A 27,572-nucleotide genomic window follows, 5' to 3' on the forward strand; every position below is an offset into this window, starting at 1 on the left:
ATTAAGTATTCAATCAAGCAATCAATCAATAATTGATCTAGTATTGTAATGTTTTTTATTTTACCAATGTGTGATTCAGGATTCGCTGTTGTGTCGGCAGCAGGCAGCTGATAGGACCAGCGTGTCAGGGACACTGGGAGTAGGACACCCATCTCTTCTCATTAGTCAGTCAGCAGCAGAGCAGCCTGAGAGCAACACAGTCAGTGAGACTACACACACACAGACACCCACTACAGTGACTCCATTCTGCCAAATATGGAACGTAAAGTTGCCCGAGAATTCAGACACAAGGTAAGATCATTTCAAGCCCTACCGTCGATGACCACTACTATGACTAATACAGTAATTCTCCTCTTAAAACAAACTTATACGGTACGGTAGCAGGTAGGGCAGCGCAGCGAACAGGACGGTTGTACACGTACAGGTGTTATTATGCTTGGGCCTGAGTGCCTGACCTAGGTTTGGACCAGAGCTAGGTTACTGTGTAAACAGTGGCTTTGACAGTTTCACATTGTGTTTAATTAGGACGATTCTGTTTAACTATACATATGCTACCTGTAGCCTGTTTGTGTAATATTAATATAACACAAATACCATAGTCTAGCTATTTCCTGTAACACAAACGCAATAGACCTACATTGGGCTTACTGGTCATTAGGTTATGTTATTAATTAACTGCCCTAGCATAATCTATAAATTCGCTGCCTGGACATATAATTTAATAAATTGGCATTTAATTGAATACATTGTTGAGAACAAGCTGGTCAAAATTGGTTGCTTTTGGTTGCATATTACTTTCATAAAAACATGCCGAATGGTCCACATCCCTGTAAGGTAAAGTCCTGGAGACGGTCATTTTGTGAGTAAAAGAGGAAGGGAACATGATATGTTCAGGGCGTTTTCAGTGTCAGACCATGGAAGGGTATATACAGTACATGTGCATGGTTAGCAGTCTTATTAGTCTTCACAAAGGGCAACAATTGATAATTCAGTGTCAGAGATGAGCAGCTAAGCGGAATAGATTGGAGAGTTACAGCAGCAATTAGAGGGTCTGCCTCACTGAGAGAAGAGGATAGCAGAACAACAAGGCATTGTTCATGATGGTGACATTGGCTACTCTCACTCTATCCCCCCTCTTCCATTTACACGATAAGGTTGATATGGACTGAAATGATGAGTGATTTAAAACGGGCTACGCCATTGCAAATGAATGTTGCATCTCTCACTGTAACTGCCCTGTCTTATGGTTCCAAAGTCTGCTCCTCAGTGCCCCGTGTGTGTGTGTGTGTGTGTGTGTGTGTGTGTGTGTATATAGTCTCCTTGGTCTGAGTTGGAGAAGTTTATGACACCCATAAAACCAGCCATACACACCCACACACGTGACACACAGCAACCTCATAACCACACCACATAGTAGGCCTATAAGCTGTCTAGATATTAGATAGGTGACGGTCATTAGTTGTTCACCTACTTTGCTCTCACACTTGCATCCTATGCTAATGCTATGGATGCCACAATCGATGCATCTTCGAACAAAAAATAAATAAAATCACACCTTTGTGAAGTGAGGGGCGCTCTAATCAATTATTGACCATATACCAACCTTGAAACATACCTTAGTTACGTCACCAAGAATGGTGGTCCCAATATTGGCCAAGGGTTTCCACCGACATACCGACAGCTGATTTGCTCAGACACATATGACGTAAATTCTACATTCATTGTCAAATGCATTTAGTGTTAAGAGTTAAGACAGAATCTACAGTACACTAGCTGTTTATAGGAGGGGCCTAGCACCCCCATGTGAAGTGAGAGCGCTCTTATCATACATCTCATTCTGGCCAATCACAATTTGCGTCCTCACTTTTAATTAATGTACTTTGCACAGCCAATGAAATCATCGCCATGGGGTGATCAGCCAATCACAAGCCAATGTTTGTGTTTACACAAACCCGGAAAGCTGGGCATACAGTAAAATCCAGATCGTTAATTCAATTCTGAGAAAAGTTTGTGTGGTTGTGAACTTGTGTTTGAGTGAGAGCATTCTGCAATATCCATACTTTGTGTTCACTCACTCACATCCAGAGGTATGCAGGGCTTGACATTAACTTTTTGAGGCACTTGAAAAAAATAAATAAAAGTACATTTCCCATTCACTTGTCCGGGCACAAAAGTCACTTGTCCGTAGCACGAGCCGAGCACACATAAATACATTGTAAATCAACTACTTTGTACACTGTAAAATCCTGAGTGGTAATTTAACGCTGAAAATATGAGAGTGTACAAATGGAACCGGCATGGGCCCTTACGGGTCCATTTGGTCATTCATGTAACAGGTTCTGGTGGTGGTGGGCAGTGTTGTAAAGTAACTAAGTATTTATTACTTGCGCAAGCAGAGCGCGCAAGTAATCATTTCGCTTGGTCTCTTCGAAGTGAAGCCAAGTTTTCTTCAACCGTAAGTCTGTGCCTGGTTTGCTGGGACTAGTTACAAGTTACAAGTTACAACATTACGTCATATACACACCATGTACTCTGGTCCCAGTTCTCAACGATGACGTAATGTTGTAACTGGTCCCAGCAAACCAGGCACAAACCTACGGTTGAAAAAAACTTGGCTTCACTTTTTGGAACCAAGTAACCACAGTATACTGCTAATCAAATTACAACTACATACTCTGTATGTAGTTGTAACTAGAACAACTACATACAGTCTGTGCCTGGTTTGCTGGGACTAGTTACAAGTTACAAGTTACAACATTACGTCATATACACACCATGTACTCTGGTCCCAGTTCACAACGATGACGTAATGTTGTAACTGGTCCCAGCAAACCAGGCACAAACCTACGGTTGAAAAAAACTTGGCTTCACTTTTTGGAACCAAGTAACCACAGTATACTGCTAATCAAATTACAACTACATACTCTGTATGTAGTTGTAATGTGATTTGTAATTTGTAAATCTGTGCCTGGTCTGCTGGGACCAGACTACACAGATGACCATATCTCTTACGTCATCACTGAGAGCTAGTCATACATATACACACCGTGTTCTCTGGTCCCAGCTCTCAAAGATGACGTAATGTGGTATCTGGTGGGACCAGATTATACAGATGACCATTTCTCTTACGTCATCACTGAGAGCTAGTCATACACCGTAAGTGTATGCCTGGTTTGCTGGGACTAGTTACAAGTTACAACATTATGTCATATACACACCATGTACTCTGGTCCCAGTTCTCAACGATGACGTAATGTTGTAACTGGTCCCAGCAAACCAGGCACAGACTTACGGTTGAAAAAAACTTGGCTTCACTTTTTGGAACCAAGTAACCACAGTATACTGCTAATCAAATTACAACTACATACTCTGTATGTAGTTGTAATGTGATTTGTAATTACTTGCGCAAGCAGAGCGCGCAAGTAATCATTTCGCTTGGTCTCTTCAAAGTGAAGCCAAGTTTTTTTTCAACCGTAAATCTGTGCCTGGTTTGCTGGGACCAGTTACAAGTTACAACATTACGTCATCGCTGAGAACTGGGACCGTATGTAACTGGTCCCAGTTCTCAGCGATGACGTAATGTTGTAACACGTCCCAGCAAACCAGGCACAGACTTACGGTTGAAAAAAACTTGGCTTCACTTTTTGGAACCAAGTAACCACAGTATACTGCTAATCAAATTACAACTACATACTCTGTATGTAGTTGTAATGTGATTTGTAATTTGTAAATCTGTGCCTGGTCTGCTGGGACCAGACTACACAGATGACCATATCTCTTACGTCATCACTGAGAGCTAGTCATACATATACACACACACCGTGTACTCTGGTCCCAGCTCTCAACGATGACGTAATGTGGTATCTGGTGGGACCAGATTACACAGCTGACCATTTCTCTTACGTCATCACTGAGATACAAATCCAACTACAGATTTCGGAAGTATTTTAGATCATGTATATTTCAACAAATTTGAAAGTATTATTACAGAAATTGAAGTTAGAGACACATATTACTCTGATCATGATTTAGTATTAATATCACTATAGTACAAAATGAAATACATTTAAAACAATTGACAATTTACAATAAGTAATAAAATAATTATACTGTATAATATATTTTAATTCAGGTTATATACCTTTTCTTTTTCATCACATATCAATGATTCATTTTTCTGTAAAAAAGTAGTTAGGTAGCAAATAGTTACACGTAATGATTATACATTTCAAACGTTCCTTCACAGAGATACTGAGATGTGATAGTTTCCAGCGGTCGAAAGTACTTGCGCGCTCTGCTTGCGCACTAGTAGGCCATTTATGGCCTACTAGTGTGCAACAAGCAAGTATGCACTCGGCAGAGTGCAGTTCTAGTTTATATATGTATCCACTACATCTCGGATCAAAATATTGTACTTTTCCTCCACTATATTTATTTGAAAACTTTAGTTCCTACTAGTTACTTTGTAGATTTGGATTATTATTACAAAACATACATTAACCACTTTTTAAAATAGCCAATCTATGTTAAGCCATCCTGGGTCCAAATTGAACTCCTATCCGCAAGAGATCTATCTCTGGATTCCTTGCTATACTCAGCTCCAGTTAAAAACCTAAGGAAAAGTGTGTCTAACCCTTTTGTCATCAATACTATAAATATATGGTTTGAAATCCATAAATTCATGGGAAACACCCCTGAGCTGTCCTGTTTTGCACCGATTTGGGGAAATTAACATTTTATTCCAGCTAGAAGGGATCTGGGATTTAAATTATGGTTCAATAAAGGCTTAAAAAAAGTGGTGGATCTATACGAGAATGGCAATCTAATGTCTTTTGAGGGGCTGAGGAGGAGATATGAGGTACCGCAAAACCACTTCTTTAAATACTTGCAAATCAGAAACTTTATTATTACATGTGTCAAAAATACAAAACAACCTCCTTTAACCGTGCTTGAGAGGTTTTCCAAACAGGATTGTTTAGGAAAGGGGTTGGTCTCACAAATGTATGGTATACTAGAAGGGTTTCATAAAGATGACTCGGAGAAAATAACACAAAAATGGACACAGGACCTTCAAGTGGAAATCTCAGAAATTGATTGGGATTTAATATGTTCCAAGGCACAAACTATCAATACTAGATTAAGACTAATTCAGTATAATTGGATAATGAGAATTTACATAACCCCGGAGAAAGTAAATAAATTTGATCCAAACATACCTGATTTATGTTATAAATGTGGGGAACATAAAGGTACACTGTTCCACTGCTTATGGGAATGTGAGGAGATTAAAACATTCTGGAGGTCTGTGGTCCATTATGTCTCTCAGATTACGTCAGGTCCAGTTCCTCTTTGTCCTAAATTATGTATACTCAGTATTTATCCATTAAATTGTACACTAAATAGTAATGAAAAAATATTGACCGACCTTTGCCTGTTACAGGCCAGACGCTCAATTGCGCTATGTTGGAAGAATGTCAATGCCCCTACGATCGGCTTTTGGCTGAGGAATTTAACAACCAGTTTGGCACATGAGAAACTAACATTATGTAATTAGGAAGAAACCTGCGGTATTCTATAAGATATGGGAGAAGTTCTTGGACTTCATTAAGCGAGGTGATATTGAAGAGGCTTTGGATGTATAGTGGTTAACTGAGTAGTCAGCTGTGGGGTGGGGGTAGGGAACTTTTGTTCTGTATTTATTATTGTCAAAACATTTTGTGATAAGATTTTGTTTGTATTTGTGCTGCCATGGGGATGTGGGGGGTAAAAAATATATGTCAATCGTTTTGAATATACTTCTTTGTACTGTAAAGAAAATGAATAAACATATGTGTTGTGATGCAATGTGTGCGTGTAGATCTGATATTTAAAAAAGATATGTTATACATTTGAAAACTTGAAATGGGACATTCTGCACAAGAATGAGTTTTCTCAAGTACATTTTGAATTCCGGACTTTTACTTTCTATATTGCAGTATTGATTTGATTTGAGTACTTTTCCCCACCACTGGTGGTGGGCTAGTTGTAACGTAAGTAAGGTGACACGGCTCGGGCTGAGTGACCTCACTAAAGCCTCTCGTCGCTCCCTTCCCTCCTCTTGTCTGCTGGTTAGGGAAGGGCACTTAATAGGATCTGTTTAGACTGGTGGTGTGCCTTCATCACTGGACACAAGAGAACAGACGAGCTAGCCTGCAACGAGGCTATTAACACAAGAGTGAGGGACTCTACAGGTGATAGAAGAAGACCCTCTCATTAGGGGTCAGCGCAGGACACGTATCATTTCTCGCTCTCGGAGGGGGGAAACGGGGGGGGGCAATGTGCTACATCAGTGATTGGCCAAAACGCTTCCTCAAAACCTTTTTGCAGCAGTTCAGCCGACATCAGGTTTGTATGACTCTACGACATGCTCTGCCATTTACGCACGCACGCACAGGCATGAGTCAGTGTCAGTGAGGTGAGAGAATCCAGAGTGTTCACCTCATCTGGCACTGCTACAGGTCTTGTTCCGGTGTGTCTGACTGTCATGCTGTCTACAGTGATGATAGGGATGGAACCTTAAAGGATGGAACCCACATTATTTTTTTCTCTTGCAGGTGGAATTGCTGATTGACAATGAAGCAGAGAAGGATTACCTCTACGATGTTCTGCGCATGTATCACCAGTGAGTACCTTCTGCCACCAGTAGATGCCTGTGTGCGTGCGCGTGCGTGTGTGCGCACATTTTATTGGCAGGTGGTAGCCTTCCAACAATTTCTCGTTCTACTCTATGTAGATATGCAAAGGAAATGTTGATGCTTGCTGAAGTAAATATTTATTTTGTTTTGAAATGATCAAAACTTGAAATTTGTGGCTGTTTAATTGTAAAAATGGCATACATACACATTCCTCAATACAGTAGAGGTCTGACTGATACACACAGTGTGTTTATACCTGTAGGCCTACTGTATGTTAAGACTCATCACAAGAGCACTGTGTCTCAATGTCTGATCCGGGGCCCAACAGGGGTTCAAATGGACTGCAGGTCTATAACTCTAAGAGTGTACAAATTGAAATGACAACTTTAATCTTTGGGACCCCAATCTACACAATAAGAACAAAGAGTTACAGACCCATAAGGGTGTTTTCGGACGGGCATTGAGAACCAGTGATATAGAGCAGTGATTCTCAACCCGTTTCATTTCAAGGACTCCCAGTTTGACATGCATATTAGTCTACCGACCCCCATTTAATGGCATTTCTATTTCTGGGACCCCAATGTATGTTGTAAAATTAATGTTAATTTAACTCTGAGAGTGGTCCATTTGCTTCCATTTGTACACTCTCAGAGTTGCAGAACCATAAGGGTCCATTTGGTAACCAGTGATATAGAGGGAGGTGTGGCCTTATTAAGGTCTCTGATAACCACACCGTCTTAGAGCAAGAGATGATGGGGGGGGGGGGGGGGGGGATTAACAGAGGATGGAGTTTTCCATTCATCTTTGTATGGAGCCAGTGTCCTGAGACCCTACTGGGTAAGCCTCTGATCAGTTTCCACTATGCTCCACTAAGCCTGGACAGCTCTTTTTTTTTGCTTTCATTTTCCAGGCAGAACAGAAATTGCACCATTAATAATGTATTGGCTGGTGGACAGATTTTATGCAGTAGCTGCACATTGCCCTTTTAATTGATGCCTTCGTTGCCTTTTGCCCTCTTGGAATTGTTAATGAAAGACCTTTCCATTACAATCATGATGTTGTCATACTGTTGTCAATAAGGCTAATTAATGCAACTCTAAAGCAGTGCTGAAGGCTGTACAGTACTTTAGTTGATGTGTAGCATGAGAGGGACACGTACATTAGCGGTGTAAAAATGCAATACCACATGCTGGGGCTTTGCAATTAAGCTATTAGTGAAAATACCCCTGCTAACTTACATTATGGTGCCCATGTTTTGCTTGTACATACACTATTGTTGTCATTAGCTTTCACTGTGTTGTTTTTGGCAGCAAATTTTGATTTTAGTTTTAGTCACATAGTCTCTTGAATAGTTTTTATTTAGTTTTAGCGTATGTCTTTTTTAGCGTATAGCAAATGTTTTAGCGTTAGTCTAGTTTTTCACTAGCTGATCTACAAGCTCACAACGTGTCGCACTGCAACGCGTTGTGAGCTTGTAGATGGTCTATTTTCAGCATGCAACTAATTGTAAAATAACGTATACTGGATCTCTTCTCCACTAGTCCCTTCCTAACATTTTAGTCTAGTTTGTATTTGTTGACTAATTGTCAGTACTATATTTAGTCTTAGTTTTAGTCACCAGTTTTATTTAGTTTCCATTTAGTTTTCGTCAGTAGAAAAAGGTAGTCGACGAACATTTAGTTTTAGTCGACGAAATCAACACTGGAGCAGAGTCCAAATTCACTGCTCTCTTCCCCGAAGTGAACTTCCCTCCTCTACCTCCTCTCAGATCTATGGAGTTGCCCGTGCTGGTTGGGGACCTAAAGCTGGTAATCAATGACCCAAGCCGCTTGCCCCTGTTCGATGCCATCCGACCCCTCATCCCACTCAAACACCAGGTGGAGTACGACCTGATGACACCTAAGAGGTCACGGTGAGGATAGAAGAGCACATTTTTACACATACGGTACTAGCAGTGGTGGAAAAAGTACTACATTTTGTAAGTAAAATATTGCAATACTGCAATATACTCTGTTACACTACTAAAAATGGCTTCTTTTAGCAAGACAAATCAGGAGAAAATCTACTTTGTTATCAACATTTCTTTATCCCAGCAACAAACTCTCGCGAGATTTGAGAGGAGTCCGGAAGAGTCTCTCTGTCCATCTGCTACTTGACCGGCGACACATAGGGGGCTCTGGCCCCATATTTAAGATGACAATATGTGAATATTGTAACAAAATGAATGGACATATGTGTGTTAAAATGTGTGTTCCAATGCTTAATAATAATATAATTTCCATAACTGTCTTAGACTCTTGGTTGATGGGGGCTGATTTCCGTTGTCAGTGTTGTTGTCAGCCTGGGAGAGGGAGGGTGGTGGTAAGGTCGTAAAAGTAAACCACGCCCACTTTATTTAGGAGACCAATTGTAGGCTTTGTGTACCATTTCGCCTCTAGTGGCTCCAATGAAGATCGCCCATCTTTATAAATTAATAATCTTTGATCTGTCTTTATTGACCAGGAAGCTGAAGGAGGTTCGTTTGGATCGAACACACCCTGACGGGCTCGGTCTGAGTGTCAGGGGAGGGGTGGAGTTTGGTTGTGGTCTCTTCATATCACAGATTGTCAAGGATGGTCAGGCTGGGAACGTAGGCCTTCAGGTACACATCTGTCAATATATTGTCTGCCAACACTAACAATATGTTACAACAATAAAACTAGTATAAATTATCTGGGATTACCACTCATTTTCAACATTGAACTTTCATTCATATAACTTAGAGTTGTTGTGTGGAAATAATAAAGCTCTGTAGGCGTACACCGACGTGATGTCACTGATCACATGACCCGAAGTTCTAGACCTCCAGTTTTATGCTAAACTGAAGGGGGGACTTTTTTATTATTTTCACACAACAACTCTACGTTATATTAATGTTATAGATTCCAACGCAATATGTCGGAGCAGCCGAGGCGAGTCAACCAACCCACGAAAAGAAGATCCCCTTTCTCTGTCTGTCTCCTCCTCTCCTGTCTCTCTCTCCTCATGGAATCATCTGAGTTGCGCTCAATGTCTTGCTTAGCCTATTTGATCAATTCGGCTGTATGTGCACAGCTGAGCCTAATTGGTAAGCTGCATCTAATAGCCTATATCCACGCTGTATAGTCAGCATTATCTTTGAATGTGCCAAAGGACAGTGTAGAGTCTACACTGTCCTTTGGTACATTCAACACTCTGCATTCTACACTGTAGACTATCATATATATATAGCTCTGGTCCATAGCTCTAATGCCGTTGCATTTAGAGCTACAGTATGTTACCGATGACTTCCGGGGCTCGCATAAATGCAGACCAGCCTCTCGTCTTTAGCGTAAATAAAAATAACGTTTTGGCTTCTCACCAATTCTGAGCCCCAGAAGTCATCGGTAACCTAGCATTAGAGATATGGATCAGAGCTAATATCTATCTATCGTTTAATGTTCTCTCATACATATGACTACACAATTACAAAGGACAGGGAAAATGTCTATATGCTTCTGAGTGAAACTGAACTTGTACCACATAATTATGCATAATTAGGTGGTACATGGTTTCCCAAATGCTCTCTCTCTCTCTCTCTCTCTCTCTCTCTCTCTCTCTCTCTCTCTCTCTCCGCCTCTCCGCTCTGCGGTTGCAATTACCATATACCATACAGATTGATTTACATAACTTCATTAAAACAATGATACTGTCTAATATAGAGGCTGTGATATACAAAATGGAGGAACATGTTATTAGCTCTTATTATTTTTCTTTGGTTACTGATTGTGCCTCACAGTGGCCAGACTCTAATCTGCCGGTGCAAAAATAAATTGCCCTCAGCGTGATATTACTATGGCCAAGCCAGGCTACAGCACTTAGGTTCAACACTGTTGTTTTAAATGTGCTCTATAAATAACGTAGTATTGGATTAGCAGGGCAGTAGTGTACTGCATCTGGCAGACACGAAGCTGGATCAATGGAGTGAAACAGAGGCGTGTCTTTTTCAGTAAACGTATAAGGTTGTGTCCTCCATGACTTTCAGGTTGGGGATGAAATTGTACGCATCAACGGATACTCCATCTCCACCTGCATCCATGAGGAGGTCATCAGCCTCATCAAGACCAAGAAGACTGTGTCACTCAAAGTCAGACGTAAGTCAATCACAGGCTCAGTCACAGTAAAATGCTAAAGCGATGCTCTTTGGTGGGGTTATGAACCCCTGACCGGTTCAACAGTAACTTATTGAAGACTCTATTAAAATAATTGTTTAAAGTATATAAATGCACAATAATTTAAGGTGAGTATTGTTAACTATCATATCAAATACTGTAGGTAAACTGTATTATGCCTACGGTAGTTCAAGTAAATAAACTAAACTGCATGGAAAATAAGAACTCAAATGCAAATGAACATTTATATTGGTGTGAAACGCCAATGTAGTGTGGCAGCACAAAAACAACAGATGTAATGAGAACACAGCAGGTGTGAAAGATACAGAGACAGCAGTCTAAGAGTCACATTTGTCATTATATTAGTCATCATATATTCATGGGTATGTGATGTAGTGTAGTGTTACTGTTAATATCTTCATGGGTAGTGTGTGATGTAGTGTAATGTTGCTCAGTTGCTGTTAGTATCTTCATGGATATGTGGTAGTGAAGTGAGCAATTACATTTTTCAGTTTAATGGCTTTGGAACATAGGTATATTTTTCAACCAGTAGGTGGCACTGCAGTATGTTCACACACCAAGGCTGTTTGACAGCCAGTGCCATTATGTAGGCAGTTTTTGAGTAAAAGTACTGCATTTTCCAGGTTCAAGTGTCTCATATAAGAATCCACCCGTTGAATTAAGGCCCCGTTTTTTTTATTCCTCTGCCAAATTGTGCCAAAACTGTTAGGATTTAGAAGACATTTATAGAATCGTCCTCAGGTCTAAATGGGTTAATAGCACCCACTGCCCCTAGTAGACGGGATGGGCTGAATGTAGAGGACAAACTACAAGTATGAACTGTAACAAAAATACCCCCAAAAGAAAAATAACCTCTTCATTTGATTTAGTCTACTTGCCTCTCTTTCTTGCTTCCATAAAGTAATTTTTTAAATTTAATACCCAGGACTTTGAAACGGAATGTCCTCCAACGTCTATGACTATATTTTGTCTCGTTTGATACATGTCCCTTTCTGTGTCTGTAGATGTGGGATTGATCCCAGTGAAGAGGTAAGATCATTTATTTTGCTGTTATAGATGTGACCGTTAAGTGGTGCTGACTGAGCTGAAGATCATTTGTTTAGAGAGTGGGGTTGAGCAGGGAGCATTCACACTGTTTCTTGTCCTCATCAGTGGAACAGATGAGCCCCTCAAGTGGCACTTTGTGGACCAGTTTGTGTCCGAGTCGGGGGTGAGTTTCTTTTGATTGCATCATGCAGTCGCACATCACTGTGTCAGTCTGTGGATCAAGGGAGCTTTTAACATGGTCTGTGCATCTGGAGGGGAGACTTGAGATTTTGTATTTTACACAAAAATTGACTAATAAATAATTAAGACGTTAAGAAAGACAAATCATTGCCACACAGACGTGTGCATGGTCAGATGCATCGGTAATAGTCGGTATCCTCTGTCTGGAAGATGGGCAATTCAAAGCTGAACTGGTGGGACATGGATATGTCTCTGTATATTGTGATTCATGAACCAACAAATAAAAGGACAAAGTACATTTTGGAGCTTGTTACTTGTGTTTCATTATTTATGATAACAATAGTTCATGAAAAACAATATGACTTGATATGATATACCGTAATCTTATTTAGATAATCAAAGAGAGAATAAAACCAATTATATCTGTGGCATATAATTCACTAAATAACTGAATACAAGGTAAATGGCCTCAATCAAATATAATTGCTTGCTTTTTGATAGCTTTTTGCTAAATAATGAAGAAAAGAATAAAGCCTGTGCTGATACACAATCATGTTCCAGTATACTGTACTGAGAGTTTTGAGAGTTTGACCTGACGAAGAGCCTTGGCTTGAAAGGTCGTCAATAAAGTATACTGGAGCATGATTGTGCAGGCTTTTTTTCCTAATTAACCCAGCACCTAAACTAAGTGAAGTGTGTATTAACTTTTGTTACTAAATAATAAATACAAGGACTACATAAAATCACTTGGCCTGCACACAGGGCTGCTGCTGGCCATGTGCGTATATACATAATATCTATGTAGTGCCCCCCCGAACACGCACAGTGACATGCGAGCGCGCAAATAGCCTATGTAATGTATCAATGTTTCAGCACGTAGATCGGCTACTTTTGCCATTCGCAAGCACAGTCCTTTCTTTGGTGTGTCTAATCTGCTAGTGCATCCCGTTTGATTCGGCACACATTCAACTTGAGGACGCACGCAGGTTGGGAGTGAAGAAAATTGGCTCATTTTGCCTACACAATACAATTGATGGAATAATGCTAAGGAAGGGCGTCTTCTCTTGCCCGAAACGCCCGTGTTGCAATAAATTGTCAAATTGTAGTGCTGCCCTCCCCTGCCCTTAATTGAAAGGATTCAGCACCTTAGTTAGAATGAAGACTGACAGTTGAGTGTGCTGTATCTCTCTACTAGCCTCCTTTATCTCTTTCTTGTTACCTTAATTGTATTTATTTCCCCTTCAGGAGAAAAAGACCAGCATAGCGGGGCTGGCATCCATGGGTGGGAAGGAGATTAAGGAGAAGAAGGTGTTCCTCAGCCTGGTGGGCACCAAAGGCATGGGCATCAGCATCTCCAGCGGCCCCACACAGAAACCTGGCATCTACATCAGCAATGTCAAGCCAGGCTCTCTGTCTGCAGAGGTTGGCCTCGTGGTAAGGGCTGATAATCCGGGTCCCTTCTGGGTCCTTTCTGGGTCGTAGCTCTCCAAGTGTACAAATGGCACCAATTAGACATGTAAGGGTCTATTTGGTTTCCATTTGTACACTCGGAGTTAAATGAACACTCAGGATTTGGCATTGACATTGTATTTCTGTGCGTGTACTAGATTGGTGACCAGATAGTGGAGGTGAACGGGGTGGATTTCACCAACGTGGACCACAAGGAGGTGAGGTTTGTTTTGTGATGCACTTGCTTCACTCAAGGAACTTTATATGCAGGTATTATTCACACATTATTATCTTTTTTTTGCTCAAGTTCAAGCTATGTTTCAACTTGCGAGAATACTTTGCATTGACCTTGCGTTGATCCCCAGACCTCACTTTGAGAACCAGTGGCTTAGCCAATGTGAAATGATACTGTGGTTAAGTTTGTGTTTCCCTGATTCCCCAGGCTGTGAGAGTTCTGAAGAGCAGCAGGAGTCTGACCATCACTGTTCTGACCGGGGCCGTAAGTTGAGTCTTTGATTTGGGGCTTGGATGTGACCATAGACTGTAAAAAATATGGACAAAGCGTCCCGCGGGTCTAACGTGAACGTAAAATGAAGCCTGTCAGTCCTTGCAATGGAAGTCGCCATCTTTCTAGATCCGTTTTGGCCCAGTTCAGGCCAGCTGGCCCATTGGCTGGCCCAGACAACGAGGCGGGACTTCCCCCTTCTTCTTCGTTGGTTTTTATTTTGACTCGAGTGGGTGGGGGATCCCGTTCATAGACTGTAACGGTAGCCACGCCCCTCAGAACATGCGCAACTTTATGGTCATTTTTCTAATAAATGGGACCATAATTTTCCAAAAAGAATATTATGACATTAGAAATGAGACTTTAAACTAGTGACTGGAAGCTAAAAGTATTCATGACCATGTTTATTAAGGTAATACAGTCTAGGTGAAGTTGGGCCCAAATACATGGACTTCTATGGGGCTATGGGTTTGTTTGAGCCCAATGAGAGCGCCACAACAGGCCATTATATGAACTTTCATTTCCTTAGTGGCTTCACAAAATATCCGTCTGACTGCCCCCCTGGATTTGACGCGTGTGTGTGTGTGTGTGTGTGTGCGTGCCGTGCGTGTGTGTGCGCATAGCAACAAATGCAGATCTACAAACTCACGAAAAAAATGGATGCATCCATGTAAAGTTAGTATAGTGTATTTATATGTTATTGGGCGCTCTGATGGAGAAATGATACCGTAGCAGCTTCCCACCATCACAGTGTCTTGGGGTGCGAATCCACTGCAGTGCATCTGGCTTTGTCTGGTGTCTATGCACACAATTGGCCGGGAAGGGTGATATTTGTCACTGCACATAACTGGTCGTAGGCTCGACTCCCGGCTCCTCCTGTCCACATGTCGAAGTGTCCTTGGCACTGAACCCTACATTGCCTCCAATAAGTTGGTTGGTGTGAGCTCGCCACCACTGGTGTGTGAATGTGGGAAGTGAGGACACTGGCGTCGACTGTTCGCCGCTTCACCTCCCAATGTATGAATGAATTAACCGCTTTGAGCACTTGGAAAATGCGCTATAAAAATACAATTCATAAAAATGCAATTCGTTACTCCTACGGGCTGGGCGGTACCTGTCAGCAGCCAGGGAGATGTTGGGCGGGAGGAGTAGACGTAGGCTCTAGTCTACGCCGTACAGCCTTGATGTCAAACTCAAATACACAGTGGGCCAAAAAAATTATAATAATTCAAGTCGAGGGCCGGACTGGTTCAATGTTTATTTAAAACCTATTGAAATGAGTGCAGATATTGAACCTGGACCTAACACAGCCTATATTATTGCACTAACATTAATCATTACGTTCTTGCATTGGGGCTCCTCACTTGCAGTGGAGCCATGTAGGATACAGGAGTAATATCAAACAAATTGTTTTGCAGTCTAGTAGGAATGTGCATTCATATTTTCACGGCAATCGGATGCTCATGATGTGAGGCATTTTGTTCAAAATGGGCCACTCCTGCAAACTTTAGATGCCAATCTTAGCCAATCAGGATGGAATATGAAAAATCAAACAGATCCGTAATGAATAAGACAAATGTAAAAAGTCCATAGACTTGGCTGCCACATGCCGTGATGTCTGAAAGCCAGACGTTGGAGGGGCTAGCGCCCATAGACATAGAAAGGTAGACGCCTCATTCGGCGCTGCAATTCATTTGAGCGACCTGTATCGTATGGAGGGCGGAAGTGCGGCAGACATGAGCCATAGACTTATATGGACATGAGTGTCTCACTTTTGCACATACGCCCCAGAGCCGATGTCTATGCTAACGGAGGTATAATTCACGTCGGTCTATCGGGCAAATGATGGCGAAGATTAGCTGTTCAGAGATGGACGGACGGATATGGGGCAAAACATAGTCTCGTCCCGGTGGAGACAATACATTATATGAAATGCTGCCGGGTGTTTATCTTTCCATCCATCCGTCTTCCCTCAGGGCAGCGAGCTGTTTATGACCGACGAGGAGCGCCTGGCCGTGGAGGCCCGCAGAGAGCTCGATAGACGAGAACTCATGCACCAGAAGAAGGTCGCGCTGGAGACCAATAAAATTCATAAAGAACAGCAAGAGCTGGAGAGGCAGTGAGTGGAAATGACAAACCTAATGAGCCATGTCTCCCGTTGACAATAACAGGGGAATTGTTTCAGTACCATAAGTTAGGTCTAAAAATAGAGCTGTCTTATATGCAGTCCTGTGTGGCACATCGAGTTAGGCATTGAGTTAAAGGGAAACAATCATGATTCAACATTACAGCAGTCTATTATCGCTGTCGGGCAGAAATCTTGTTATTTTCACCTAGACTTGGCTGCCACATGCCATCTAAGGGTGGCAGCGGGGGCAGTGTCTTGAGTGTACAGAGTTTGATGAAGTTAGAAGAACATAATTGAATGAATTCTGTATTGGCCATATATGGAGCGTGTCACGACTCACGAGGCGTGACGGACGGACAGGTTATGATTACCAGACGTGGCCTCTGGCCAGCCCAGTTAGGGCTGGGCCTTAATTTTCGGACCTGTTGAGCGCTCTAATTTTTGCCGGCTGCCGGGCACGGCTGCGCTAATAACTTAATAATGACTGACAGGTTTTGCAGGTTTTCATAGTGAACTGCGACCTAAGGTCACAATTATTTGTTGTAGGAGTAGCATTACATTTGTTAATTGCAGCCATAAACCTCTCAACCTGAGCAGTCTCATGTGTTGTCTCTGAAATGCCAAACTTTTCCATGACTGTGAAAACTACAGCCTGGTTTTTAGCTGCTGCCCTTAATGTTGTCCTTGTTGGCGTAACATCCAGGTCAAACATATTATGGGAAACGAGTACTGTATCACATGAGGTAGAACAACGTGAGTTACATGCCTGTGTGTCTGGTCACGTTTTGAACAGGAGGAAAATGGAGATTACTCAGAAGACGACAGAAGAAGACGAGCGTTATCGGAGGGAAATGGACAAGTGAGTCTTCAAACCGCTCTGTATCTCAGTAGCTTCTGTCTGTTTTTCCTTTTTTTGCTCTTCCCATTTCCCTCTTGTGTCTCTAATCTCTGTTTTTTACTAGGCTGTGTGCCAGCAGATCTAAACAAAATCACACATGTGTGAAGTGAGGGGCGCTCTAATCAATTATTGACCTCATACAGTACCAACCTTGAATCATACCGTAGTTACGTCACTAACTGCTAACTAACGACAGCCGATTTGCACAGATATGATGTAAATTCTCCATTCATTGCCAATGGCATTTAATGTTTGTATTAGGACAGAATCTACACTATAGCTGTTTATAGTTATACTTTAAAAACAGTATAACTGGGCTTTGTTTTTCTTCCTCTGTAGGATTGAAGCTGTGGAGAGAAAACACAATAAAGACTGGGAGGAGGACTGGGGAAGCAGAGGGAGACCCAAAAGCCCCAAGTCTCCCAAGAGCCCCAAGCGTGGCAAGAGCCCGTCGACTCCCATATCACCTGAGCGCAAAGCTCCTCCACCACCCAAGGCCAAGAACTCTCGTAAGGACATGACACAGGTTTTCTCCACGTCTTACGCCGGGGGCTCCACTGACTGTGTTAAGTCGCATTGCGTTTAAATGGTGCCACAAATGAACCGAGGCGAATGGGCGTCCAAATGCAACACGCAGGGTAACGTCGGCGGTGGAGCACCCTGTACTGTACTGTGCTGTACTGTACTGTACTCCTCCCTGCCGCGCGCGCGAGCGAGCGTGTGATTGGCACTTCTGTGCTCATACACACAGACACACAGTCACATAATAGGAGTGGCTAGCACTCCAGGGAAATTTTCCTGCATTGTAGATGACGCGAAGCTGTTGGACGCCTGATGGCTGCAGTGGAGCTTCGGTGTTATACAGTATCAGACAGTGAATAGTGTGGACTTGAAGGGCCATACTGGTGGTCTGGCATGTTTTCCCCATACCCCCACAACTCACTGTAACATTGCTGGACTTTGCTGGCATCCTTTTTCCAAAGCTTAACACATCTTGCAACATTTTTAAGGAAGCCAGTCAGACCACTAGTATGGTACTTTGGAATAGATCAAGTGGATTAGATCATAAAATGATCTATGATTAGATCATAAAATGATCTAAAATGATCATAACATGATCTAATGCAGTGGTTCTCAAAGTGGGGACCAGGGATCCTCAGGCTTCCTTGAGGGGTTCTAAATGGACCCCTTAAAAGTCCAACTCTGAGAGTGCACACATGGAACCAAATACACCCTTCTGGTCCATTTGGTTCCATTTGTGCACTGTGTGTAGAAGGTTTGAGAACCACTGATCTAATGAACCTGTGGCCTATAGGCTACACTCCAGTGTGCAGTTAGTGTGTTTCTTCCTCTTGGAGTGTGTATCCTCTCGCTTCACATCTTCTCTGCATGGTCTATGTTCTCCTGCATGCCCTGCTGCTGCCGCCACACACCGTCTCCTCTTAGCTGATGGAGCCAGCTCCTTCCCAGATGGTGATGAGGAGGCGGGGGAAGTCGGAGAAGTGAGTCCAGATGTTCATAATGTAGACGCATCATCACCTCACCTAATGGTGATGCAGCATTCTAGATTTCCTTGAAGAGCTTAACTGCTAGCGAGATTTCAATGACAAATTTCAGATAGACAATGCACTCTCATTTTAGGAGATTTCCTTTGGCAACCAGAATGGGTTTGAGGATACTGCATCTATTGGATCGTTTAGCCTTGAACAGGCTCCTTTGCTGGTCCATTTTTTCACTTTCAGAGTTAACTAAGGAGTTTGCTGTGAGCATGCTGTGTTGTTGACTGGTTTCTTTGGTGTGATGTATTTTGCCATTGGGACACACTGATCTTTGCACGTCTCCCTCCGTAGCATTCGGCTGGTTTTATCGTTATGAGGGGAAACTGCCCACACTCCGCAAGGTATTTGACATTGTTTGAACTTGTGTGGTGTGATGGTACAGTGGTTTACTTCATCACGGGAGTGTTGGAATTCCATAATTAATCAAAATCCCAAGTCTAATATAATAACACGACATGTACAGTAATGTCATTAGGAAGGATTGTTTGCACGTCATGGATTGGAGTGATGGTGAATGTCTTGCTCTGCGTTATGACGTTGATGATTATGATGATGGTGCCACCTCAGAAAGGAGACAAGAAGAAGAAAAAGAAGAAAAATTCCAACACAGACACAATGACCGAGCTGAAGAAAAATAAGAAGGAGATGGAGTTTGAGCTGAAACTGGCCAAAGAGAAGGAAGGGATGTACGAACGAGAGAAGCAACTGAAGATCAGCAGGCTGGTGCAGGAGGTAAACTGGAAGACATGCTGGAGTGGAAACGTGTTCAAAATGTTGCGTTTGGCTTTGATGATGGCCGTGGCTTTGTCTAGCCCCGCTGCATGACTCTGGGTGATGTATAGTAATTGCTCACAGAGTAAGTGTTGGCAGATAAATTCCTTGAGCTCCTTTGTGACCGTTGACATCCAGGTCTCAGAGACGGAGAGAGAAGACCTGGAGGAGTCTGAGAAAGTGCAGCACTGGGTGGAACGTTTGTGCCAAACTCGGTTGGAGCAGATCTCCTGCGTGGAGAACGATTCCCCCGAGGTACGAGAGCCACATGAAGTCTCAAAGGACATTTTACAATTTATATAGACCTATGTGGCGAGTAATGCAGCAGGTTGTACATCATATATTGATGAATTGTGCCACACTACTTTCACTTATGATGAAGGAGTTATAATCAGCTTTACATTCAGATTTGTTTTGTACGGTTAAGGTCTTTGCATTCCTAGTCAGAATTGTTTTTGTCTGAAAATTGTGTGGATCATTATCCTTGGATAACGGGGAAAAAAACACATATGCAACCTTTTGACTTATTTTCCGGGCCTACGGTAGTTTTCAAAAGTGACATGAGAAAAGTGCTATTACACAGTAAAATCCTCAGTTTTTAATTTATCCATTTGTAACTCATTGTTTTAGCATATGTTGACTCTCAGAGTCTGAGGATTTTCCAGTGTATGAGTCTCATGTCATGTCGTCCTCCAAGCTGTCCCACCCAGGCTCCCCCGCCTCTGAGCCCAGGGTGAAGCGCTTCGCCGGGGGTCTCCACCTGGCCACCACAGACTTGGACGACATCAACCTGGACGACGTGGACCCGAGCCTGAGGACCATGAAGAGGCTGGCGCCCAGCCAGCCCGGCGCAAGCCAGCCCCCGCCCCATCCGCTGCCGCTCCCCCCTCCCTCTCCCATGCTGCACGCCAACATCCCCAACTACTCGTCGACCGCCCCCCGGCCCCCGCTGCACGCCAACATCCCCAACTACTCGTCGACCGCCCCCCGGCCCCCGCCCATGCGACAGCCCCCGTCTCCCCCGAACACCCCGCCTCCCCCGCTTCCCCCCTCCGCCCACTATCAGGGACGGCGACCGTCCTGGTCGACGTCCTCGACGGCGCCGCGTCCGCCTCTCCCTCCTCCTACTCCACCCCCTCCTCCGCCCCCTCCTCCCCCTCCTCCCCCTCCTCAGCAGCAGCAGCAGCATCACCAGCACCGCTTCGAGGAGCGGGTGCCGGCCCCCACCGGCAGGTACCAACAGCGTCAGCAGCAGCAGCCCCTCCAGTACTCTTCCAGCCCACCGGGGCAGAGGAGCGAGTGGGAGTCGGGCGGGTACCTCCCCAGGGGAGGGCTTTACTCCTCCAACAACAGCGAGATGTCCTCCTACCCCAACAGTCCCAAGGTTGGAAGCTTCACACATCTGGTTGAATGAAGTGTCTGCTGGCTGCCTTGAGGTTTCAAATGCGTCGTATCCCCATGTCTTTCACTGCTAGGCGGTTACTGATCATCTCACTCACATCAGGGGTTCCCAAACCTTGTCATGCCGAGGAACCCCAAATGTAGAGAAATCACAGTGCACCCAATACTCTTAGTTAAGAAGCTAAAAGGTAAACAAAATCACAAAAGAGGAAAAATGTAAATAAATGTATTTGCGTGGCCTTCTTCAGCTAGTCAGCCTTCATCAGTGCGTGACAACTGGCAAACACTGATGAAAGCTGACTAGCAGAAATGCATTTGTTTGTGTTCTCCTCAGTGAGGCTAATACATTTTTAAGGACATTGTTGAGTGCTGGCTTTTTCCTCTCTTGAGGACCTCCAAATAGCTTCTGGCCAGAACCCCCGGTTGCAAAAGTGTGTGTGTGTGTGTGTGTGTGACGTGTGTGTGTGTGTGTGTGTGTGTGTGTGTGAGTGAGATCTGTTTTATACTTTGAATGCTGAAACATTTGTCTTTCATGGAGTGATGTTTTCAAAGCATTCTGAGAAAAATATGCGTGCTGTGCTTTTGAAATCTCCTCGAGTGGATTGCATTTGTTTTTGCGTGTCACTCATTGGTATTCCTGTTGTGTTGTGTAATGGCCAGAGGGTTGATTTTATTCCAATGTGATCACTGATCAGGTTATGAGAAATACTTCACACGCCAGTCGCGTATCTGCCTCAAGCAGCCACATGGTAAGTCTCTGTAAAAGTCACATAATAGAGTTCACAAACCCCTTTTTACAGACACTTTCTCACTGTGGATTTTGTGTGCAGAATAACTCGTTTGTTTTTTTAAGTAATCTCTCTCAGCCTATCTCTCATTGCTAGTTTGGATAACCTCTGCAACTCTGAATGCACCCGATCATAACTTACATTTTTAGAGCTGGAACTATCGATTATTTTCTTTTTCAATTAATAATTTTAAAGTTTCTTTATCATTCTTTTTATTTTTATGGATTTATTTTTATAACTGACTAAATTGATTAGTCTGAATAACCACGTAAGCTCTACTTTATACTTTAAAATAGCCGAGCTACGAGTTCACAGCACGTTACTTCACGACATATTGTGACTGTGAGCTCACAGATCTGCTGTTTTCACTATTTTTCTAAATCTATTATTTTATTAAAATCAATTACTTTTTTATAGTCGATGAAATCTCTTAGTTCGATTAACTGCTGCACCCCTTAAACGTTCTTGCATGTAATGAGATCATGGCTCTTTTCCTCAATAGCATATAGCGCCCAGTCCCCCCAACCAGAGGCGAACAACAGCCCCTGCTATGTCCAAACCTGTCATGCTGCCCCATTCCAACGTCCAACCACGCCCCGATCCACCTCGACAACCGCTGCGCTCTGAAGGCCTGGTGAGAAGCACATTGTACTGTGTACCCACCTCCGCTTTCACCTTGTTTCACCCATTAAGACCCGAGGCCCATTCTACAAATGTCTAAAGTTCATCTCAAAATATTTTGTTCCAAGGACCCCCAGAAGCAAAGAGTTAAAATATTTGCTTTAAAACAATATATTGATTCAAAGTTTTGCTAAAATGTTCACGATTCTTCAAAATTCTTCAAAATTGTATATCTGCTATTTTTGAATAGCCAAAGTATAAAATGTGGCCAAATTTGACTGAGTGACTGCCATTGTATTTTTTGGAATTTTAGTTTTTTCATTATGAAAGCAGTATGAATCATAGCTTCAAATTGACACATTGGCTGTTCAGTTTGATGCACCAGTTTTGGAGATATGACTTATAGTCTAGTAATGTCTTGCAGAAAACAGCGAGTTGAGAAAACAGGCTTGAAAGGTTCACTTATGTGGACTCTAACATTACACCTAGCTACATGTTTAAGCATTTATTTCATATTAACATGTCGATTTCAGCTCTGCACTTATTTCAGACATGCTCTAGTATGTGAAGAGTCTGCCTGTGCCATTAACTCATTTTGGATAAAAATGTTTTTTTTAAGTTTTTCTCCTCAGGTGAAAAGCCGGAGGTTCTCAGTCAAATCTGGTCACAAATAATGCTTTAGCTCAAATCTAAAATGACACAGATGCTTTTCCAGTTATAATGGATTAAGGATTACAGAGAAAATTAGGCCAAAACCAGGTTCCCACTATTAACAGCATGTCTCTGTCCCTGACAAATCCCTGACACTTTAATAAGTCCCAGGAAACAAATATGATGGATGTCCCCATCATAGTCATGTCCTGTCCTCTTCCTTCCCCAGACAGGCAATCTATTCTGTGGTTACTATATCTCATGAGAAATTAATGTCTCCTATCCCACAGGCAAACAATAAATGAAATAGAGAGTATACCGAAGGTATCAATGTGGAGAAGTAATAGTTACCTCGTAAGTAAATGCAAATAACTAGAGGTTCTGGGCCGCTACGCAACCCTCACATCTACGTTATGCAAAGCTCAGCCTCTCTCTCACAACCCCGGAATTGACACGACATCCGTAGCCAATCACCAATGATCACCACCGATTTTAAAGACAAATAATTGGCCAATCCTCCAGCCAATCACGTTACGGCATGACCCACTTTTCAACCAATCACAGCACACAAAACGGGCTTCGGTCAATCTGTACGTTGTGCTATTATTGTTATGCGATTATGACCCTCAAGTACACCGAGAAACTATTATGGAATATGTCAAGTCTAATAATTTTAGATACTGCTGAAGTGTGTTTTGTGTTACCGGTCATGACATTGTGGCGTTCTGCACGGCCTCATGCTCACTGCTCTATCTTCTACTTGTGTTGTAGCCTCCAGAGATGCTGAAACGGATGGTGCCTTACAACTCGGAATTTAAATCAAGAGAAAAGGCAACACAAGTAATCCTGTTCGAGTGGTTTAATCTATTTCCTTTATCTCAGTTCACTGATCTTTCTGGATTAGTTTGTTTGGGGTGTCTTTTTCAGTCAGTGCATCAGTTCCTTTTAAATCTAGGGGGATAGACTCCCACGTTGTTACCGGTTGATACCGACAATAAGCCACTCCTGAGCTACTTCTACAGACCAATGATTCGCAACAATATTAAACTGTTTCTAGCCTGATTTGTACTTGGTCATACAACTGTGCTGCATGTCAAATAGCAGGTCTACAAGCTCTCAACACATTGTGGATGAGTATGGAGTAGGCATTACAACATTGAAGAGAAAAATAAATCTCACCTTAGGTACAACAACACAGTAGCTTCAACATGACTGCCCCTTCATTGATTTCAAACAATGTTGTGAGCAATCTTCATTGAGTTCTCAGCTTAGATGCCATTGTTCTGTTGTTATTTGCCTGTCAAAAATGACGCCTTTGTGTTCAAATTGCTGCAGTGAATGACGGCCTCATTACGACATTCAGTCAAGATTTAATCAAATGTTCACGTAATCACGCGCAGACTGCTCTGTCCACCTAGGAAAGAAAGCGTTTGAAAAGGACAATTTATATGCAAGGTTGAGTGCAAACGGGAAATGATGTGTGTTTGCCAGAGATTGTCCTGCTGCTACTCACAGGCGCATATATATCTCTTTATCCCTTAGACTTGTTTTTGTTTTGTTGATTAATGTGTGCACTTGTGCCGTGTTGTGTGATGTGACCATTTTAAAGGTCACCTCACTTTATCATTAAGATTCTGCAGTATTATATCCCACCATAGAACTGGTTGTCAAAGGAAATTTTAACATTCACTACACACATGTCTCTGTAAAGGTCAGCCATTTGACTACCGTATGTGACCACTGCAATCACAGCACCTATCTATTATGTTCCTTTGTGTGCTGTTTAGTTTTCATTTTTGATTCCCCCATTGGTCTCTTGAACTCTTTTAATGTCACCCTTGTTGATTGTCTTTCAGGTATTTCAGAAATACGTAGAAGACTTTGATCCCTACTCAATGGTATTGTATGAATGAGCTTGGTATCAGGCTCCGTGTGGAAAATGCACTAAACACAGTTAGAGAGAATTTCAAAGATCTGTTCTCTCTAACAGATCTTTATACTATACTGTATAAAGATCTGTAGACACTGATTAAATACAGTCAGAGACCGTATTGCTGAACTTTCCTTTTCTCTCAAGTCATAAATCACAGCAATTATACAGTATAGGTCTTGATTGCATACTGTCCCACATTGTTATCATATTACAAGACTGTTCTATTGTTGAAGGCCACAGAACAATTCAGTGGAAAGATTCATATATTTATTTTATTTGTATTCATTCAGTGCTGTGTCTTACTTTGTCGTTCTCCTGCTCTCTTTGACACATTCATAAATAGTTCTCCGCGGAGCAGATTGCTGGGAGAGATGTGAGACTACTGAAAATCAAAAAGGTAATAATAACCGCATCATTTATCTTCCTGTGAAGACAGTTGTAGTTTAGATGCATTATTGATCAGAGGTTATTCGTACATGACATGGGTTGAAATGAGGTTGCTGCAATCCCACATTTTATTTTCTCATCCTTTTTCAGTCTGGAAATCTCAATATGGCTCTAGAAGGAGGGGTGGATTCTCCACTGGGGAAGTTGGTGGTATCGGCTGTGTACGAGGGAGGCTCTGCTGACAGGCATGGTTAGTTTGCTACTGTAGTTATCATCACATATTACTACCATACAATATATACCATATGACATTCTTGCGGTTGTGTCTGTAAGTACAGATCCAGTCTTGAAATCATCTGTCTTGCTTTATTCCTATGTATGTTTCCAATGGAAACAATTGTGTGCACGTGCCTCTCGGGTCACTTTTGGTCAGTTTTGCTCAGTATTACTTGTGCTTATCCATCTGGTCATCAATGATTCATAAATCAAGTGTGTGTACGTGTATGTGAGTGTGAGCATTTCTCTTGTTATGGAAGTTGAAAATGGAGGTCTTCTTGTTTATTATGTGCACCAGGTTATGCGAGTACTTCTCTGCAGAGAACAATCCCAGGCCCTGATCTGTTTACAGAGAATGCATTCAATTGTAACATTTATGTTGACAAAAAAAGGTTTGCCAGCAGATGGCAAATTGACCATGTTAATATTTGTGTGTTTGAGTCCTGTCTACCGACACTTTTCTCTGAGAGTTCTTATATTTCTGGTCTTCATTTCGAGAGTGTGTTGTGTTCATACTGTAGTCCATACACTACCTTTCCCTCTACCGCTGCAACCGCCGTGCTGTCATACAAACAAACAACTATAGCATTCTGTCTGTCTGTAAGTATGCTCCGCGGGTGTACCAAAACATGCCTGTGCATTTAGAGGTGGGTCTGTTTCTAGGTGGTGTTGTGCCAGGAGACGAGGTCATGGCGGTTAATGGGAAGATCCTCACTGATGCTTCATTGACTGAAGGGCAGAATTCTCTGGCTAGAGCCTGGAATAGTGGAGGGGTACGTAGTACATTCATTCAACCACGTGTTCTTTGAAGATGCGCAATATATATAGAGATTGTTTGATGTGGTCGCAAAGTGAATAGGGATTCTCCTCCTGCCAACATTCGGTCAGCATGTCGAATGCTGTGAAAAGAGGCCTGTGTCTTTGTCTTTTGCATATCATGTCAAATGCTGTTTACTTTTAATTAGTTGTAGTTTTATTGATGTAGCTCTGCCTTAGTCGATGCTCTGCTCTGTATGAAACCCTTGTTGGAGACGATTCATTCTTCTTCAGGACTGGATTGACCTCGTGGTGGCGATGTCCCCTCCAAAAGACTACGAAGATGAAGTGTACGTAACCCCTGCAATACAATTACCGCATTTTAATCAAGTGTAATAATCAGTCGCTTACTTCCGCTTATCTCATTTACGATTTGTTTTTAGTTTTTCTTGTTCCAATTGTTGTTGTTCTAATGAAGTAATGTAGTTTGCTGCATGCACTCATTTTTAAGTGTCTTACGACTTTGTACTGTTCGTATTGAGATTTGTTGTGTCGTGTTTTTGTGTCTGTGTGTGTGTACGCGCGCATGTGTCCAGCCCTAAATCAGCATCAGTCAGTCCCAATGCCAATAGAAGGTTTGAAGGCAGTGCGTCAGTATACAGACATGGCTTGGTGGGCTACGTACTTCAACTGTAGCCTCCTACTACCTCACCCTCATCGGGGTAATACATGTACCCGCCAGCGACGTTAGCTTCCTGTCTATTGCACGTGGGGGGTTGGGTGGTGGAGTGTTTGGTGTGGTGCTGTTTTGGCCCCATTCTTTTGTTCTTACCTGATCACATGTGACAGTCTCCCTGTCAATCAGAAATAACAGCAAGTCTTTTAGGGATGGGACTTCAAATCAGTGAAAATGTTTATAATAATATACATACTGACAATACATTATATACCATACCGCATGGACACTAACATGCAACATTACAAAGCAATAAAAGTTAGCATAGTATGTCAGATAATTGTATTTAGTCTATGGAGTATTGTTGAAGCACAATGTTATTTTTTTCAGCTGTGTCAAAGCTTTATCATCATAACAGCAACGTCGCATTTGCATGAAGAGATTTCCCACCAATGCAACACTGGCCCATCCTAACATAATTTATCTGCGACCAGAGTGATGGAGCAAGCCATATATAAACAAATATGCAACCCTAAGCATGGCTTCTGTGGAATTGCCCAGGGTGAAATGTCATGGGTTTTTGAATAAATGTAGCCTCATGCCAGCCTTCAGCAGTTGTTCTGATTGATGATGGTCCAATGGACTGTTACATGTTTTGACTGATATAAATAGCAGTAGTAGA

At 42.4% G+C, this 27,572-nt stretch overlaps 1 protein-coding gene across 1 annotated transcript; it reads left to right on the forward strand.

Annotated features, from left to right (window-relative positions):
- Positions 1–255: 255 nt before the first annotated feature.
- ush1c (Usher syndrome 1C) lies at positions 256–26,910 on the forward strand (the record flags this gene model as incomplete). The annotated part of the gene is made up of 27 exons (XM_080762112.1): positions 256–291; positions 6,594–6,661; positions 8,443–8,586; positions 9,177–9,315; positions 10,717–10,825; positions 11,869–11,893; positions 12,017–12,074; positions 13,337–13,525; positions 13,699–13,758; positions 13,983–14,039; positions 16,022–16,164; positions 16,967–17,032; positions 17,411–17,580; positions 18,922–18,971; positions 19,198–19,362; positions 19,540–19,656; positions 20,099–20,500; positions 20,576–20,785; positions 21,498–21,551; positions 22,093–22,224; positions 23,634–23,702; positions 24,719–24,760; positions 25,139–25,192; positions 25,333–25,432; positions 26,122–26,231; positions 26,509–26,564; positions 26,811–26,910. The coding sequence occupies 27 exons, from the start codon at positions 256–258 to the stop codon at positions 26,908–26,910; spliced, it is 2,925 nt and encodes a 974-aa protein (XP_080618238.1).
- Between the last annotated feature and the right edge of the window lie 662 nt (positions 26,911–27,572).

Source organism: Protomyctophum bolini, assembly GCF_963924005.1.
Source record: "Protomyctophum bolini genome assembly, chromosome: 4".
Taxonomy (NCBI): domain Eukaryota; kingdom Metazoa; phylum Chordata; class Actinopteri; order Myctophiformes; family Myctophidae; genus Protomyctophum; species Protomyctophum bolini.